This window comes from Sphaeramia orbicularis, chromosome 11 (assembly GCF_902148855.1).
Source record: "Sphaeramia orbicularis chromosome 11, fSphaOr1.1, whole genome shotgun sequence".
NCBI classification, from domain to species: Eukaryota; Metazoa; Chordata; class Actinopteri; order Kurtiformes; family Apogonidae; genus Sphaeramia; species Sphaeramia orbicularis.
Window position 1 is genome coordinate 15,772,655 of NC_043967.1, and position 20,107 is coordinate 15,792,761.

Consider the following 20,107-nt stretch of genomic DNA (forward strand, 5'->3'; position numbering starts at 1 on the left):
TGCGTCCCAGGAGGAGGAGCGGTGGGAAAAATATATTTACTTCTGTAAACACAGTGCGTGCCTGCGTGGTCACATATTAAGACCTCTTTTACGCATGTGGGTCACTTCAGGGTCGCATTCTGTTCATACACAAAAATGATAGAATTCGCATTTAATGGGTAATATGAACAAGCACACAAAAAAATCAGATTTCACCTGCATTAAGACCTGCTGTTTGAGCATAGCCTAATACACTGACATTTGTGGTATTACTTCAGAGCTCTGTATTCTAAACACTCCAATTATACTTTTAGGTCATTTTTTAAAAATATTGGAATGTAGAAATAGTACATATAGCCCCTTAACGTGTGATCGCTCTCAGAACACTGTTTTTTATTGTTTTCTTAATAAAGCTATCATGGAATTATTCATGATACCCTGATAAATAAAATGGTTAAATTCAAAATAACTATTTACCCTAAATACTGTTGCCATTTCTGTTCTTCACTATTGATAATTATAAAGTTTGTGAAGTAAAATCTTAAATCTAACTTGCATTAAACTGTAGGAACGGAGGTTTAAGATGCCATGATCACAATTGAGAATCTGATTATTTTGAGTTTCTGGGTCTGATCCAAGGGTAACACATGGACACATTTGGTGTTCAACAGTCTCTGTCATGTAATCAGAGAAACTTATATGCATGTATTATACATATTTGAGTAGGTATTTATAAGAACGTTAACATTATGTATAACAACATTTGGGGAGATAAAATTTTTAGGTGAAAAATGTCAAATTCCTGCTCAGTAAATATGTGGACTTGAAACAGACATCAATTTTTTAAGCTTTACACAAACATTCAAAACATGCGGATCTTGACAGAAATTGATATCAAGTAGGACAAAACCTTTTAGATATTATGTTCAACTATGCTGGAAATAAATTTTAGAGTAAAATATAGAAAAGTCTCTGTTTTATTGACATGAGAATGTGGTAACATGTGGACAGGTTGCCATAGTAACACGTGGATGACTCTTTGTCATTGTATCCATCACCCAAACTGTTGACGTATTTTTAAAACAAGCCAGATATAATCACAATGTTTTACTTAATGTATTTAATACTAACACGGTGTTATTTACAACTTGTGGTGGTCCATACTTATATAGGTAAATAGCAAATTGAGTAATTTCTCGATAACAGTTCATAGATAGTCTTTTTAAATGTGACAGATTGAATACATTAAAAAGTTTTTAGATATAAAAATATTGCTCAAATTTGACGGAAGAAATTATGTCTGAGGCGTGGCTATGGTATAAAAAGTACAATCGATAAACTCAGTTGGAACTTTTTTCTACAAGTGGTATTTTAAAAAGGATAACAGTTCCATAAAATAGAGATTTTTAGCTAAAAAATGAGTCCACTTGATAAATGATGTGTGCAAATTTACTTTTTCATGTTGATGTTCACTTTCGCTGATCGAACCATTCTGTACTATCTGTATTTTCTTTCCGAAGTTTGTAGTTTTATCTTAAACATTTTGACACAAATATTAATAATTTCTACTCTTTGTATTTTCACCGCCATCAAGACCAACGTGAGCATAATTGAAGATGACAATAACACAGAGCAGAGACAGTCTGGGTATCTATCTCAGAATATTACACATCGTTAGCCTCTTAGCATAATTGCCTAAGTCATATTTTTGGCCAAATTGTGATATGTGCATAAATATGAATCAGCAGTATTAGGAGAGTACAGTTATGCAGATATCACAGTTTTGCCAAAAATATGACTAAGGCAATTATGCTGTGAGGCTGATGATTTAACAAAACGTTAGCAAGATAAAACAGATGAGAAAAAGCACTATTAAAAACTGACATGCAAACTAGCAAAATTAGTTTTCATTATTTTCACTCTGTTGTACATATATTGTACAGGGTGGGGAAGCAAAATTTACAATATTTTGAGGCAGGGATTGAAAGACAGTGTATGACCAGTTAGTTTATTGAAAGTCATGAGAATTTATTTGCCACAAGAAAATTGACATAATAGAAAATGTATTTATTCTATGTGTCCTCCTCCTTTCTCAATAACTGTCTTCACACGCTTCCTGAAACTTGCGCAAGTGTTCCTCAAATATTCGGGTGACAACTTCTCCCCTTCTTCTTTAATAGTATCTTCCAGACTTTCTCGTAATAGTTTTGCTCATAGTCATTCTCTTCTTTACATTATAAGCAGTCTTTATGGACACTCCAACTATTTTTGAAATCTCCTTTGGTGTGACGAGTGCATTCAGCAAATCACACACTCTTTGATGTTTGCTTTCCTGATTACTCATATGGGCAAAAGTTTCTGAAAAGGTATGGATAATAGTGTTAGGTATGATTATGACATCAATATATGTTTGGTTTCAAAACAATTGACGTAGTGCCTGCTGAGAAAAAACAACTAAATGTTCATTGTAAATTTTGCTTCCCCACCCTGTATGTATTATTACATTTCTTAGAATGGTTTAATAATGTCAGTATGACCTGAGGTTCAGTTCACTTTGCAGACGAAAAACTAAGAATGTTTTCCAAAAGCACATCCCATTTACAATCAAGGAAAAAAATTATTAGACCACTCCTTGTTTTCTTCAATTTCTTGTTCGTTTTAATTCCTGGTACAACTAAAGGTACATTTGTTTGGACAAATGTAATGGTAACAACAAAAATAGCTCATAAGAGTTTAATTTCAGAGCTGGTTTCTAGACGTTTTCCATGTTTTCTTGATAATAACCAAAATCACTTCAATAGCTATGGCATTGTACTGCCAAAAACAGTGCTTTTAGACATTCCATGTTTTCTTTTCTGTCTGTTTTAGTCACATGATACACACAGGAGTTAGTACTTAATTGCATAACCTTTGTTTTTAATGGTCTAAAAAATTTTTCCGCAAATGTACATCGTATTTGTACAGTGCACTTTTTCTGCAGCAAAACATTTACTGGAGTTGTACAAATGTCTACTTCCTCCTGAGTAAACTGTGTGCACTTTACCAGCTCTACATTAACTAAATAAACGTTGTGTGTGCAGGTGGCGTCTTCTCTTGGTTCGGAGGGTAAGAACTGGGACGACTACATCCTAGTGTCTCAGGATGGAGACCTAGCGGGAGGAGGGGAGAGGTCTGCATCCGACCGCACCCCGCCTATCAGACGAGGTCGCGGCTTGGTGAGAATGGAGCCCGAGGGCGCGGCGGGGACCTTCCATGACCCTCTGATGGCTGGCACCACCTCAGGCTCCTCCAGTCCCGACGAGGGATCCACCCACAGCAAGGACTCCGACTTCACCATCGTCAACCCTAGCGACCTGTGAATGCGCCCCTTCTCCTGTCTCCTACCTGTTTCATGTCCCACTCAGAGGGTGCGATTAAACAACACTGACTTGGGATCAGAGGGAGGGATCTGCGGCTTTCGGTGGAGCTGCGGTTGGCTGAAAAATTGCACATGTAGACTATGACACTTTGCTGGCTAAAGGAGGAGAGCCAGCCAAGTCCTAAATACCTTATACTCTGTCTCTTTAACTGTCATCTGTGCCATTTCTGTCTAAGCCGAAGCTGTATATTATCTCTTATACTTAATGCCTGTCTCTTTATTATGTTGGGCCCTCTGCGGGTACCATCCGACCTCACCTGTCACTCCTGATGTTTAACTGTAATTGCCCGCTCTGCAGAGAGAGGGAGCCATCGAACTGTTTACCCTGTCACTACATGATCACGCTGAAGAGTTGGACCTTAATCTGCTATTTTACTTTCGCTCCAATTACTGTACTGATGTGAGTGTGATACTGTTTCTTTCTGAATGTGAACATCTGTGTCATACCTCTGCCTGTTTTCTGTTCGTCTTATGTCCAAGTCCGGAAAGAGGAACTTCTCTTTTCTCATACTCAAATGAAAGCCTGTGGATGACTCACACCCTACCCCCCCCATCCTGAACCAGTGCCTCTGATAATTCTTGTTCACTCAACCAAACAAAACCTGAATCTGTGACTTTCTTTTTGTTTGTTAGATTTGTGTTTTGTTTGATCTTTTTTTTTTTTTTTTTTTTTAAGAAAATATTTTTAACCCTTAGACCTTTTTAGTTTTACAGAGAAAGATTATTAAATTATGGAGTAAGCCTGTTTTCCTATATTTTAGAAACTGATTCCAATGTTGATGTTCTAATGTGACAGTTTTCATTTACAGCTAAGTTTGTGTGTCCTGTGGAAACCATGGTTAACAGTGCGCACAAAGAATGTCCCATTCGCTGTCCATCCAGCATAAATAACTCTAGACCAATAAAGCGACATTGCTCTTGCTTTACAGTGACGTACGTGCGTTTGTTTCGGGAAATACCTTGCATACTTATAATCTCGGTCTTAAAACCCTACTGAGAATATAAGTACGAGCTTTTATCCATGGCATTTCATATCCCTAACTCAGCTCCGCGTCCCCAGCTGGCATCCACAGTACCACATAAAACATACCTCATGTGTTCGTATAAATGAATGCACATCCATTTAAAGCTCTTCTTATAATAGAAACAGTAACACACATAACAAATGCTAAGTTAAAAACGAGTTTATTTCCATTCGGAACGAAAGGAAGGTAATGAACTGTAACCTTTTACAGAGTCAAACGGGTCAAGCCTCATCTACTGCACTGATAACGACTATCTGGAATGTTTTCACTTGGGATAAATAACATGTAAAATTTCTTCACAGCAAAATGAGAGAATTACATATTAAAATACTGTACAGTATTTTTGCACATGTTAACAGTACTAGTTCCTTATAGCATTTAGTTGATCACTGTGGTAGGTAACAGGGTTTTAATAATACTTTGGAAAATAGAAAAATATAGAATACTGTATGTGAGACTATTTCTTGGAACAACAGCCAGGACACACAAATGCCTCATGAGATGGAGATAAACTTACAGAGGTGTGTAATGTTCAGACCTACAGCTTCCACTGATTCCTGCTTCACTAAACTCAGTGGTATTTACCGCACACACACAGAACACACTGCAGCTGAAATCCTTTACCGATTCATGTTTTGATCTTGTTTTCCTGACTAAGGTTTCACTCACTGAACAGTAGTAGAAAAATCCTGTTTTTCCTTCCGTCTTCTAGACAAACAACTCCTCTAAAAACCTCAAGACATTGCACATAAGAGGAAGAAAATAAACATTTGGTGTATTTACAGGTAAATACAGTACAAACAGCTGTGCCATGGCTTCTTACTACATTCATCTTCCCAGTGTCATTCATCTCCTGCCTCCGCTCACCACTGCTCTGACCTTCACTGTTCTGTGACAAATGAAGTGGCTGCATTTTACAGACTTTACATTCAACAGCTCCTTAGTTCTTTCAACACCAGGTCTCTACAGTACTCGCACAGCCTTCTGAGAGTCTGCCACTGTGGTAGAAGATAACATGTATGGGCAGTTTGATGAAATGAGAAGGGGGTTTTCACAGCAGCTACAGTACAATGGCAGTTTGGTCATGGTTCATTTTTTTTTCTTCTTTTTTTTTTTTTTTTGCGTGCTAAGCTGAGGGTCCTCGCATGCTCGTGGTGGGTTTGTCATCCGGGCCTCGTCGTGTCTGGGATCGAACCCTTTGGACACCTCTGCCCTCCTTGGTGAGATTTCCGGCCAGAGCAGCGTCATGGACCTGCTTCATGTTCTCTTGAACTTCGGCCCTGGCGTGTTTTAGCAGGTCAGCCTGGCCCTGGGCGAAGACAGGACGACAAATCAGGACTTGTACGTGCAAAAACAGGGAAGAAACCAGGGGGGCAGTGATATTTAGGGACAGAGGGTCAAACTGGACGGAGGTTACAAGAGAGCAAAAATATGAGTAAGTAGCTATGGGCCCGAACATGGTCTAATGGTCTAGCCCTGAGGCTGTTTTGGATTTTTTGTGTATGAGTGTGTGTGTTTCTGACCTTCAGGATAGTGATGTTCCAGCTGAAACTCTCCAGCGCACGACTGACTTTGCGACCTTTCAGCCCCTCCTTCGCTGCCATGGTCTGCAGCTTCTCATGAAACTCCATGGCTAAAGTAGAAAGTACAGAAAAACAGCAGATTAGATAACAATGGCTTCTGCGATAAAGATCTACACTATTGGTGCAACACTGCATGTTTAGATGCGGGAAATGGAGGTGAGTTACACTGGTATGTGCAGGTATTATGCAGGACTGTGCAGCTGGAAGGTGGTATTTGTTTGTAAAGGGTGTTTGCAATAAATAAAGAAGATATATCTGAATGCATCTGTCAGGAAGGGAGAGCAACCGCGCAGAATTATACACACATTTTAGTCAGTTGAAATGGTAAATGCAACATACAAATCACATTTTCAGGAATGTTGGGACACTTGAATACATTAAAAAGATCTAATGAACGATGAATAAACTGACTACAATTTATATACATTTAGGTTTTGATGCCTGCAACATGTCCTATACTTTTCCCTTTTATTATACATTTTAAACTAATTCTTGTTGTTTTGCAAATGGATATTTTGTCTATTCTTGCTGTTTAAAAGATAAAGCAAAGTCCATATTGGCCATAGTCTGACTCGCATGATGTTCATACATACACTACAAACAAAAAGTTAAGGATATTCATTTTTGGGCTATTTTTTTTTTTTCAGTTAGGATTCTAGCACAGTGCTTTTTTACTTTTGTGTGTGTGAACTGAATTGAAACACATTTTTTTTTAATGACCAGACAGTTTTATTTACAAATGGACCTAAAACACAAACCTGGGACAAAAAAAAAGAAATATCCTTAACTTTTTGTTTGTAGTGTACATGACAGTCCTGCAGCAGCACTCTGTGACTATGAAGCCAGGCAATATCCCACCGAAATAACCACAGACTTCAAAGAAAAAATGTCAACTTGCTGGCAGTATGTGTGTCTAATGCAGTGGTTCCCAACCTTTTTTGGCTCATGACCCCATCTTAACATCACAAATTTCTGATGACCCCAGACATTCAAAATGGAGACTTTTTTTTCCCGAAAATTAATTTGTTTTTGATCGTGTAATAGTTTGCTATACTATGTTGTGAATAAACGGTCATTTTAGATGACATTTAGTCTATATAATGTATATTATTATGGACGGAGGCAGAAAAGCCAGGTGTAGATTACTGCATAAAGTGAGAATTTGATTTTCCTTGGTCAGGATATGTACAGTCAGTCCAGCTTGGATTTACAAGGCTGACAGTTAATACTGAACAAACAAGAACTCAAACTATGAATTATGAAAGAGCTGCAGCATCTGAAACCGACCACAATGAACATTTGAAAGATAAACAGTACCACAGTGCTTCAGTTTCAGCTTCACAGTTTGTCATGTCTTTTATGGATTGTGATTGTCTCTCTCAACTCACCATATAGTTTTATTAGTCTTTTTTTTATTTATTTATATCAATTACGAGAAATTTCAGGCAACCCCATCTGTATTCCAGGTGACCCCTAGGCTGAAAAACACTGGTCTAATGTGTGCCTTCATGTTGAAGGAACCTTGATACATACATGCAGGTCAACTATGTGGACACTGATGCCACCTCAGACTATCATAGATAATGCTTTTGCCCCTTTTAATGCAGTTTGGATGGTCTTTTTCACCTTTGGTAAGTAGAAGCTAATGTCCATGGTTGAAACATAGGCTCATGTTACCACAGCACACGTTCGCATTGTCGTTTGGTCCATCTAAGTTGAGTCTGGGCCCAGAAAACTTAACAATGTTTCTGCACAGAATTAATAATGATATTCCTCCCTGCATAATACAGCCTCAGGTTGCACTTCTGGATGCAGCAGTAGGCTGTGTTAAGTGACAGCGGTTTTCCAAAGTCCTCTTGAGCTCATGTATTTATGTTCATCATGGTAGTATGACGGTTTGTCATGCAATGTTGCCTGAGAGTTTGAGCATCACACGCATTTTACAGCAGTTTCCAGCTTTGGCCTTTATATTCTGACATTTTCCAAGACTTTCTGCATCTTTTCACAGCATTAAGGTATGTAGTTGGTGTAGATAAGACAGGTTGAGTAACAACCCATCCTTCCAAACACTAAGGTTTTATTGTCCAATCATGGTCCAATCACCGATTAATCTTCTAATTGTGAAATTAGACACAACAGTGTTACTTCTATATTCTATAATCTATTCTGCTTTTCTTGTATGTGTTGCAGTGATCGGAATCTAAATTTATATGATAATCAAAAAAATATATTAAGTTCTAAATCTTTACTGTTTCCAAGTATAACAGAAACTTTTACATAATCATTAGTGTCAACAAGAGCCAGTGCTGTTAGTGATCTTCTGAAGTGCATTCAAGCAGTAAGTTTGGTGCAGTATTTCTGCCTTAATGAATACACTAATTTACAAAAGTCCTCCATTCTAACCTCGATAAATGTTCTGATATACTTCCATTGGAGCTCCTATTAAAATTAACTATGGTCAAAACAAAGTTTTTAGGGATGACATGTTGGAAGAGTTTAGTAAGAGACAATAAATGGTGAAAAATGTGAATAAATCATGCAAAGTGGATGGAAAATGTGAGAGACTGATGAAGAAAGAGGGGGAAAAAAGCATGTCGGAGTCATAGAAAGGCCTCTGGCTAGTTGGAGTGTGTGCAGTGAGTTGTATGTCTGCTTCCTCTGGCTGCCCCGGGCCACTGTCCCACTGTTACCATGGAAACCCGGAAATGGGTTACCATTGGGGCACACATCATTGTGAGCATTCATCGAGAGCCCAGACATTAAACATGCCAAGTTGTGGGCCACACACACACAAACACACACACACACACACACACACACACACACACACACACACTGCAAAGAGTAAATAGATTGAATGCAAACATAATTTACCAGTTCCTCACACACAGTGTCACTTTGTCAATAAAGGAGTGTGAGTGTGGACAAACACCTGCACACATACATACTGTCACCGCTCCATTCACACACCTACAGAGGTTGCCAGAATAATAACCTTTACCACATGGTTGCTAGGCAACTTGAAGCCTACGTGCCAGTGTTGTATGTGTGTGGGTCTATTTTCCTGTTAAACCAAGCGAAGTCAATGTAGGGAACATTATTTCCAAGGCACTACTGGGACAGCGTGCACACACAAGGTCCTGACCTAACAGGCAGAAAAAACACCCACAGGACCAGTGAATCAGGACAGGAGCAAGTCACCTTCACTACCTGTCCCCTATCTGAACTCTGTATTACAAGGCAGTATTTTAATTCTTGTAAATCTGTAGTGAGTGAGACAAAAATAACTGTGCACGTGGCCTTCGGTTTAATATCATAAAGAAACACAGAACATCTGATGAAGTGTGCAACCTACACATACAGATAATTTCATCACTACACAGGTCAAAGCCCTGGAGGAAGAGCAGCTGCTCAGCGTCAATGTATTAAAGGCCTGTTCACACAAATTATGAAAAGACGGATGACTAGAATATGTATTAACACGCTTCACCAATGCAATCCTCCTTTATATCCTCACTAATCTTTACAAAGAATTCTACTGCAGATGTGAACACCATTCATATAAAAGACTGATTTGGCTACATGGATGATGAATGGAAATGTAATCTAAATGAACCAGAGATCTGGTAACTGTGACAGCAGTCGTGTATGGAAACATTTGCTTTTCTGAGCCTGTCTCCCTACTGATTCATTTTGGATTTGTTTTGTATATTGTAGATGGGTTACAGTTTTGAACATTTTCTTCCAGTACTGTTGTCTGAATATTAAGAATTGGTTCTTCATCATCCTCACCATAGTGGTTTGAAACTGAAGTAGTATTTAGAACAATAACCTGGTCTGAAGAGCTGATATTATGAGGGGTTTGGTTGACATTTTTGACCCCAGAACTAAAACACTGGTCTGGATCATGTCATGTTGTTTCAAACTCTTCCACTTTGTTTAACATGTCTCTGCAGCTCTTCATACTTGATGGCGTTTTGTTGCAGTTTCCATTTAATATGGCAAATCTGTTCATTTCTTATATTAATTCAGTGAATGTTACAGTCTGGTCTTTGGTCCACACATTCAGACACATAATCATTCGCTAAAACTGTTTGCATTGCACTTACTCACTTTTACTTTCTATTTCTTCACCAACTTTTCCACCTTTCCCATGAGTAAACAAACTTTTTCTTGCCATATTTCCAAGTTGTTTTCCTCTCTGGATGGATTTGCACTTAAAGTAACCAAGTTTAATCTGTGTATAAAAATGTCTAACTATACTTTAATATTTAAAGGTTCAGTGTGTGATATTTATTTATTTAGAGATACCTAGTGCTGAAGTTGCAGATTGGACCACCCTGCACTATCCTAACTCTGATTTATGGTCGCTACTAAAAACAAGAATGTCCTTTGTTTAACTGTCCTGGGCTTTTTAATTAAGTGACCACTCTAAATTTCCAGACCTGAGCGTGATCTGGAATGTGGTCAAGGGGAAATTGAGTTTGGGCGGAAATCATATTGAGGTATTCACTAACAACAGTGAAGATGATTGATTTTTGCTGATGTTACAACCAAACAACCACATACATACATTGGAGAATATGATTTGTAGGCCAAAACATCTCTGTGGTATTATTTATAATAGTTGTGAAACATTTAACTTTCATTGGAAAACTGCACTTCTTGCAATTTGTTATTTTGATCAATTGTAAAGCCCTAAGGTGGACTGTCACAAACCCTCAAACAGCCCAGTAGCTTGAATTTTTTGCACCAGTAGTGGAATAAAACAGCCAACAGCAATGTGAAAGTCTCACAGAGGACATGTCAAATCACACAAAAGCAGAAAATATCAGGGTTATTCCATCAAATATTGATTGCATCCAAATCTGAAAATAAGAGTCTTCAGTTTGACCACTCATATCTTCTGCAAATAAATGATCTAAATGGCAATATTTTTTATCTGAAATGGTGAGAGATCATTACTTTACATGAAGAACACATCCACGTACCTGCAATATAAATACTGATGAACAGCATCATTTCTCTTAAAGGTTCAGTGTAGGTTCATTGCACAGATGGAATAAAATATTCATAATTTAGTTTTCATTAGTGTAAAATCACCTGAAAATAAGAATTGCTGTGTTTTCATATTCTTAGAATGTGCTGATATTGACAGCAGAAGCAGTTCCCCTTCATGGAGTGTGGTACTACGGTGTCTCTACAATAGCTCTGAATGGATTAACTCTTATTGTTTATACGGTTTCATAGCCTTTGGCATCCCATATTAAGATGCATTACCATTACCTACTATGATACCTGCTGATTGCCTCATATGACAGCCAGACATGGACGATGATAATGTAATTCACAAAGAAGCTTCATGGGTTTCACCAATGGTGCCTCTGATGGAGCCTCAAGTTATATATTTGTGATTGCATCATCAATGAGGAAATTCTGCTGGGAGCTAAGTCTCAGAGCCGGCAGGACGCTGTGGCAATGCAGCGGTTGCGACTGACTGGACACAACATGCGACAAAAAGACTGTAATAACCTGAACCCTGAGGGAAGTGGAAGAGAGGGCACTGAACATCCCATAAAGACTTGAACCGTGTAAATATCAGCTTGAATGAATTTTATGCAACAATCCAAGGGTGGCTTCTATGTTTACTACGTCTATACTAGTGTTCTGCAGTAGCAACAGTACATAACAGTAACTATCAACATCAACAACCAAACAACTCGCAGTACATCAACGTCATGTAAGCAAACAAGCATGGGAGTAATACAGTATATTTTTAATTTTACCAAACACTGGTCCTGTTACTCTTCCTAGTCCACAACCTCATATGATCTACCCACAAAAACCCCTTTAAAAATCACCAGGACGTCAATACTATTCATAAGAAAGTATGTTTTTATTCATAATTTCAATGAACAAACCCTTTATTTAACCCAAAGTCATCTTGATACCAGAGTGGATTTACACTCTAATCTCCATCTGTGTTCCTGTGTTCCATCAGTAGAACCTTTAACTTCCTATCAGGACATTCATGTTCCCAACACTTGCTTCTATCTCTCAGTTTCATCTCTCTGCTTCGATGTCATTTCCAGACATCAGTGGCTCCATCCTAGTGACCTGCCGGCCGAGGAGTGACCTCCCCTGTGCTTTATGATCACCTGATCGCCAACTTTAGTCAGGAGGCAGAACACACAGGAAGCGCTTTGTTCATGAGATCAGACCTCGGGTTCTGCAGCCACGCTTTATCAGATGCACACACTGGCACCGTGCCGATAGCACAGAGCCATTTATCACACATTTACATCTCACCGTAGTTTATAATGATTTAACATGTGATCACACATCTGTGATGCGGTGTAAGATAGAAACACAACATCTGAGAAGCGTGAGTCCTCTGTTGCAGTCTGAGCTGCAGACAGATAAATATGTTACACATTATTTGATCAGTGAGGGAAGCTGAGGCACCAGAAAACCTAAAATAAAGTTCAGTGGAGGATGGGATGCGTTGTCTGGGAGCAATGAGGAACAGTCTGCAAATTTGTAAACAACATTCATCTCTGTCAAATACTCCCTCACTCCTTGATGGCCTCTACCGAATCATTAATTCCCACTATTTATTTACAATTCTCTCAAGGGTGGCAATAAAAAGCTGAGGAGCCCATGTCCATTCCAAACAGCTAAACTCCCAGAAGACAACAAATACATAATTTAATATCCATGTGATGTTTTTAATGTTTATTTTTGGTACCAAGCTGCAGGATATTACTTACAAATGTCAGTTAGTCTCTTCTGATTGACAGCTGACTCAGTTCCTTATGAGGTAAAAAATGCATAATCATTCAATTTGATGGTTTTAAGGTTATGGTGAGATTAGCATTAGGGTAATGGTTGTGTTTATGAATGCAGACGTTAGGAGACATTTCCAGGAAATGGATGTCACGGTCTCTTAAACATATGGAAAATGTTTGTGTGTGTAGGGTTGTTTATTGCCATGATGACGACAGTCTTGCTGAGTAATGTCAGATGACCCAAGGGGCCTGACTAAGGCAAACAAACCTCTGCCAAAGATCTTGGAAATGATATGAGCAGCAGGCCAGATATCACATTGCCTAAGAGACCAAGGGGTGATCGACAACGGGACCAGAGCCAATATGAAGCCTCTTCATCCAAAACATACTGATGAACTGGCCCAGTGAAAGGAGTCATCTGACATTATTGTCTGCTGGGAATTGGACTGAGGACAGGAGTTGGATATATATTTAAGGAAAGGACAGGAAATGGGAAAAGAGAAAAAAATCTGAGAAGAGTGGAGAAGAAAGGAATGGAAGTGAAAAGGAAATTAAAGATTAAAGAAAGGAGAGGTACCGGAAGGAAAGGGGTTAAGTTGATGGTTAAAGCAGCGACTGCAGTGTCTGAACTGCTCTGTTTGAGAGGCTGTGTGGGAGTTGTCACAAGTGGACCAGGAATACAGGCATAGGCTGCTTTCTATTCATTACACACACACATCACACACGCTCTACATATCTGCATCTTTCATATACAGTTATACAAGCATACCAATGCACACCAGCAAACACACACACACACACACACACACACACACGCCTACACACCAGTTGTCTGTATATGGAGGATCCTGTCGTAGATTCCATCAGAGTGTTCGATCACTGCTCTGCTCGCCTGCACCATCTGCACACAGAGACACATCCATTAGCATGGAGCACACATGCATTCAAAGTGCTTCCACTGTGCACAGGAAAGCACATGTCAGTTACATTGGTAGTCTGTTTCACTCTGCTGTATGAATGGATGTAAATTATACCGAAGGTGAACATTTGCTATGAATTGAATCTCTACTGTAATCTGTTGCACGTCTGTTAAAATTATGATGTATTTAGAGCAATACTGGACATGTATATGAACACATAGGCTTATGTTCTTTAAGGCAGTGGTTTCCAACCTTTTTTGGCTCGTGACTCCATTTTAACATCACAAATTTCTGATGACCCCAGACATTCAAAATGGAGACTTTTTTTTTGCTAAAATTAATTTGTTTTTGATCATGTAATAGTTTGCTATACTATGTTGCAAATAAATGTTAATTTTAGATGACATTTAGTCCATTTAATGTATATTATTATGGACCAAGGCAGAAAAGCCAGGTGTAGATTACTGCACAAAAGTGAGGATTTTATTTTCCTTGGTCAGGATATGTACAGTCAGTCCAGCTTGGATTTACAAGGCTGACAATTAATACTGAACAAACAAGAACTGAAACTATGAATTATGAAAGAGCTGCAGCATCTGAAACCGACCACAATGAACATTTGAAAGATAAACAGTACCACAGTGCTTCAGTTTCAGCTTCACAGTTTGTCACGTCTTTTATGGATTGTGATTGTCTCTCTCAACTCACCATATATTTTTTATTAGTAAGTATTTTTTTGTTTGTTTATCTGTATTTTTATCTATTACTAGAAATTTCAGGTGACCCCACATGGGGTCTTGACCCCAAGGCTGAAAAACACAGGCTTAAGGACATGACAGGACATAATGATGAACATACAATGGACATGACTAACATATAAGCATCATAAACATGATTCCCATAATAAGCTTTAATGTGTGTGTTAGTGTAGGAAGGTCTTTCCCCTCTGTGGCCATCGAAAGGAATGACAGTGAGAGAATGTAGATCTCAGGGACCCCATTCATTCCACCCTTGCCAGATTCACACAAGACGATAGTGGACACACTTCAGATGTGGGTCCAGTAGCCACTGAACCCAAAACATTCTACAGGGTGTATCAAAAAAATATTTACATTTTGAAAAATTATCCCCAGTTCTGCATTTGATAATTTTTGAAATGTGCTTTTATGGATGTTGGTAGGTGGGGGATTGGCTCACTAACCCTAACCCTAACCCTAACCCTAACCCTAACCCTAACCCTAACTTGGCCTGTCCTCAGTGACATTTTCAGGCCTAAACAAGTTGAATTAACATTGAAAGGCAGGAACAGCTGCCATGGGTAAAGAAATGAAACTGACATGGTGGCCAAAGTGTTAATGCTGTAACCTGGTTATTTTATGGAAAACAAGATGGATGCCCATTGTCCCCTCCCATGACCTTTGATTGGATTTAAATCCCACCGTTACTTCATGCAAACCAGTTTTAACTTGGACTGCGCAATTTACCCCTGCTCACTCATGCATGAAAACCTGGGTCTGTAAATTTGAACAAATATCCACCAATCCCCTACCTGCTGACGTCCATAAAAGAAAATTCCAAAAATTATCAAATGTAGAACTGGGGGTAATTTTTCAAAATATATAGTTTTTTTTTTTTAATACACCCTGTAGATATATATTTAACACACCATACACACTTGCTTATACATTTAAGCTCAGTTCTTTCTAATTAATGGCCATACAATACACTATAGACCCATTAATGGATTTGGTCAGTTAATCGATGCCAACAGGATGCTTTAAAATCAGTATTAGCAGAAGCTCACTAGTGGCTGACAGCTCATGTTAGGCTTCTCAACTGGAATGACCAACTTGGGAGGAAAGTAATAGGTAAAAAAAAATGTTTAATGGTAACTAATCCAGGTTTTTTTTTACTACTGCTCATATTTTCTGATGATCTTTCTGATATGTTCATTCCCAACAGTGTCAATTTGGGATTTATACTGGTAGATTAATCCGCTATTTCCTTTTTCTTGCTCCAAAGTCTTGTTAATATCCTGGTCTTTTCAAAATACACTGTTGGTTGAATTCTACAATCCCCACATATAATTACAGAGACACAGTAATCACACGGGTAGCTTCTGCCTGATTAATTCTGCACCTTCCCTCAAAATCCTGCTGAGGCATGACCCCTCTGTGGGGAAAAAAATGCTGTTTGACAAATAAAGGATTAACTACAGTACTTTGACGAGATCCGAGTCAGCATGGAACACACTCACGCACACTCACACACACTTACACATCCCCATTTCCTGTCTGTGTTGTTCACCTCTCCCTCCAGGCATCAGGATCGAGGTGTGGAATCCATTTAGCCAAACGACATTCAAATCTATGCTAATGGAATTCAGCACCAGGGCAAGCTTTTTCAACTCTGATCCGCTCGGCTGGAAACGGAAGTGGCTAAACATACACACACACAGAGCGACATATATACACACACACACACAAACCAACGAGCAGCATGTTACTCACACACTTATGCATGGGCCAACAGTCGCAGGTCCAAGTAGCTGTTAGTTGCACAGCAGTGACAAACAACCCCACTTAAATTAAAGTGTCACACTTTACACACTGAAGCCTTAATCATAACTTAATTGAGCTGGAAACAGATGCATTTATCTCATCTACTCCTTGTTTCTGGCTAGAAACTTGAGTCTCTCCCTGTCTCACAATGCACACATAGGCTCTCTGGACAATATCATTAAATTGGCAATTCATTCAGACTGTCTGTCATCCGCCACAAGACACTCTAGGGAAATATCTAATATAAAACATGAGCAAATATCAATTTTAAAGAACTGTAACAGCCAGAAAGATGCTGGAAAAAGAAAGCCAAGCCAATGTGGACTAGAGTTATGTATGAAAACTGCTAATTCTGGCCGGTCTGACTAGGCTGAGAGGGAAAAGGAGGAGGCAGAAACTAGGAGACGAATGAGGAAAAGAAGGGATTAGCAGAAGGCTGATATAAGGAGATAGAGGCCTGAGTGAATTACATGAAAGGATGATATAGCATCCTTACAGATCAGACATCAGCCTAAACCCATTTAAATATCCTAAGTGATTCATACGGGCTTATCGACTAGCTGATGAGCTGGCCGGCAGACCAATTGACCCCGCTGTCCCCTTTTTCCTCCCTCGCTCTTTGTCTCTCTTTGTGTTTATGTCTGCAGGGGAGTTGTTCTCGGTGGCTGGATTTATTTTTAGACATCATTACATAAATTAAGTCAGTTAAATAACTTTCTCCTCGGTCAGTGAAAGTCTGTATTTTATTTGGGTGGAAACGCATGGCGGAGTCGGGCCGGGGTGAACATAAAGCTGATGAGTTTATGAGTCCCTATTACAGCCAGACGACATAGGGAGGTTGTCTGCAACATAACAATGAGAACTCACTTTGTGTATGAGAAAATATCAGCTCGAAAAGGAAGCTTCGTCTGGGAGGGGAATTTTCATTGTTAGGTCAAGTAGACAGGAGATGGAAGGCGATGGGCCGATTCGTGATCTTTGTTGCTTTTGTTTGCCACTTCCTTCCTTTCGTAATGTATTTCAGAGACATGACTCTGCGTCCTATTTCAAATGGAGAAAAACAATAAGCATATTAACTGTCTGCTCTGTTCCTTCCTCACCATTTCGTAGGTGGAGACGACCCGACGAAGGACATCAGGCAGAAGCCCCTGAGGCTCAAGGGTGGGGTAGAGGTCCCTAAGGTCAAATACCAGTAAAGGTGTCCCGTCTGGTCCTGACACCCTGGAGCTCAGAGCCAGGACACACTGCATGAGGTTAGCCACGGCGGAGACCCCACACAACTCCCTGAACACTGCTATTGAGTTCTGTTGAAAGACAAAGGAAGACAGATATGACACAGAATTAGAGTTGAGTAAGACTGCATTTCAACATGCTGCCCCCTCTGCATGGAATATCCTGCAAAACAACTTAAATCTATCTGAATTTGTTACTGTACACTGTAAGACTGGATAAGTTGAGTTCATTTAAAAAATTTGAGGGAACCAGTTGCCTTAAAAAATTTAAGTAATGAGTAATGAAAACTTGAGTGTATTAAACTTAAATGCTGGATTTGAATGGAATTGCTATTTTAAGTACAACATCCTAACGCTGCGTTCCAGGCAGGTTTTTGAGCACATAAGTCACAACTTCAAACCACAACTCATGACTTTGTAACGTTCCAGGCAAGTCACGCCAAACTGCCTGAGGGCAAGGAATTGTGGGAGCTAGATGTAAACAAACCAGCATAGTGGACTGTACAGGGCTTATGTTCAGGGAAGGAAACAGAGGAGTAAAAACAGCGCATAAGGCAAGAGAAACTGTTCTACCTTTTATGTTATTTGTATATTTATATACATATTTGGTATTAATTTATTTTTGTCCTTAATGGACTGAAAACTAGCTAACGCTAGAGCAGCTGCTGATTATGCAGAACATTTGCAGAGAAATAATGTCAGAGCAATACCTTATTTTAATAAACAATTTGGCATAAAAACCGCATCCATGGGTGCCGCCATTGTTGTTTCATGGGCTACATAATGTCAGAGCTCGGAACTGGGAGTGCATGGATCTAGTACGAGTTCACGGGTGGGAAGTCACGGGTTTCACTACCATTCCAGTGCATTTTCACCGGTACAAGGTTGGAAAAACACGAGTTATGGGTTGCCTGGAATGCAGCATAAATGCCAAGTTAATTTAACTTAAAATCTGTTGCAATGTCAATTGCTTTGTTTAATCACTAGACTTAATGTCATCAGTTCATTTTACTCAATTCCAAGTTGATTTAAATAATAATCTTTTGGAATATAAATTGCTTCATATAATTATTCAACTTAAAATATTGTAGCATGATAGAAGTTAGACAGGAAGTTAGCTCAATGTAATTTGCCAGTCCAGGAAGTGTTTATAATTTGATTTAATTAAATTTTTACATTCCATAAGACTAATCATTGCTGAACAGGAAAGCGATTGTACGGCCTATGGCTCTCACTCATGGCGCAGCTCTACAAAAATACAAAAACAAACACAAAAAGGCCAATAAACACTGCCATACACACATTAAGTGAAAATTAACACTAACACCACACCCCCGCTGAACCCCTGCACATAAAAATAACACATTTTCAACAACATGCCCAATACTGACAATGCAATGTGGAGATAAAAAGGTGTGGTCATGACTAAAACTTAGTGATTTAAGTCCATTCAGCTTAAACTTTTTCATACTTTCGACTATGTCTACAAATTAGTAGAATATACTGAACATTTTATAGTAATGTAATAAAACTTAAATCATTTAAGTACATTGTAATTAAAACATTGTGGTAAATACAAAGTCTGGGCTTACAGTGCAGGTGAATTTAAAGCTATTTTAAAGGAGCATAAAATCAATGAGCATGGTCAATGTAACTGTTTTTAAACTTGCACAAATGATTGTTTTGTAACTATCAATTGTAAGTTTTTGTATTATGTGTGGACTATGTCTTGTCTTGTCAGAGACTGTGTGTTATGCTGCTTTTCTTGACCAGGTCACTCTTGAAAAAGAGATTTGCAATCTCAATGAGGCTTTTTTACCTGGTTAAATGAAGGATATTTAAGACTTTGAAGTCCTCAGCTCATTATCTCACCACCTACATAACTACAGTATCCAGATATAAGATAAGACATGGCTCTTTTATCCCACTGTAGGGGCATTTCAGTAAACAACAGTAACATACAACAACAAGCAAGTGCAGAGAAAAAGACAAGTAGAAAAACCACAAATGAGTGAAAAAATAAATATAAAGAGATAAATAAGAGATTAAATATAGAATTAGAATAACATTTATTACAATTATATAATAATTATTGTATGTATGTGGCATCTAAATAAAAACCTGAGACACCCAGCGGTATCATACAAAATATGAATTGTCTTCATAGTATTAGTTTTTATGATCTAACACAGTCCTCATATGGTTGGATGACTACTTTGCTACTGGAGGAAAAACATTTGATCTTTACTCAGGCATGTTGGATAAAAAGCTACTATCAGAATTACTCCAGCATATCAGGATTTTGAGTTAACATGTAAAAAAAAAAAAAAATACAATCTTGCATCAACACCTTTTCTTGTGCATTCACAAATCTGAACATAAACTGCTCAAATGTAGCTATAGATATGAATAGAATAAACATCAGAGTATCAGAGCCCATCATCTCGGCTATAAACTGTTCAAAACCGTTTCAAACACTGTCGGTTGTATTGGTGGGTTGGGACAGTTTCACATTGTATTAACCAAAAATAACCCCCATCATGTCTGGGTTGAAGCCCCAAAAGTCCTAATACTTTTGTTACGTTAATATTCTGTCTTGTC

General features: G+C 38.6%; 2 protein-coding genes across 4 annotated transcripts in view; one reads left to right on the forward strand and one right to left on the reverse strand.

Moving 5' to 3' along the window:
- tbc1d5 (TBC1 domain family, member 5) overlaps window positions 1-4,323 on the forward strand; it is a 36,149-nt gene extending 31,826 nt beyond the window's left edge. For 2 of the 3 annotated variants that reach the window (XM_030146678.1, XM_030146680.1), the window contains one exon: window positions 3,060-4,323. In XM_030146678.1, coding sequence (XP_030002538.1) covers window positions 3,060-3,338 — 279 coding nt within the window. In that variant the 3' untranslated portion in view covers window positions 3,339-4,323. The remainder of the gene's footprint in view (window positions 1-3,059) is intronic. The other variant, XM_030146679.1, reaches the window with a different exon arrangement.
- A 242-nt stretch (window positions 4,324-4,565) lies between these two features.
- Window positions 4,566-20,107, reverse strand: part of LOC115427932 (inactive phospholipase C-like protein 2) — a 53,511-nt gene continuing 37,969 nt past the window's right edge. Inside the window, exons 9-12 of the mRNA XM_030146673.1 lie at window positions 17,375-17,578; window positions 13,619-13,694; window positions 5,946-6,055; window positions 4,566-5,731 (exon numbers count right to left, since the gene is read on the reverse strand). Of these exons, the coding sequence (XP_030002533.1) occupies window positions 5,549-5,731; window positions 5,946-6,055; window positions 13,619-13,694; window positions 17,375-17,578 (573 nt within the window). The 3' untranslated portion in view covers window positions 4,566-5,548. The remainder of the gene's footprint in view (window positions 5,732-5,945; window positions 6,056-13,618; window positions 13,695-17,374; window positions 17,579-20,107) is intronic.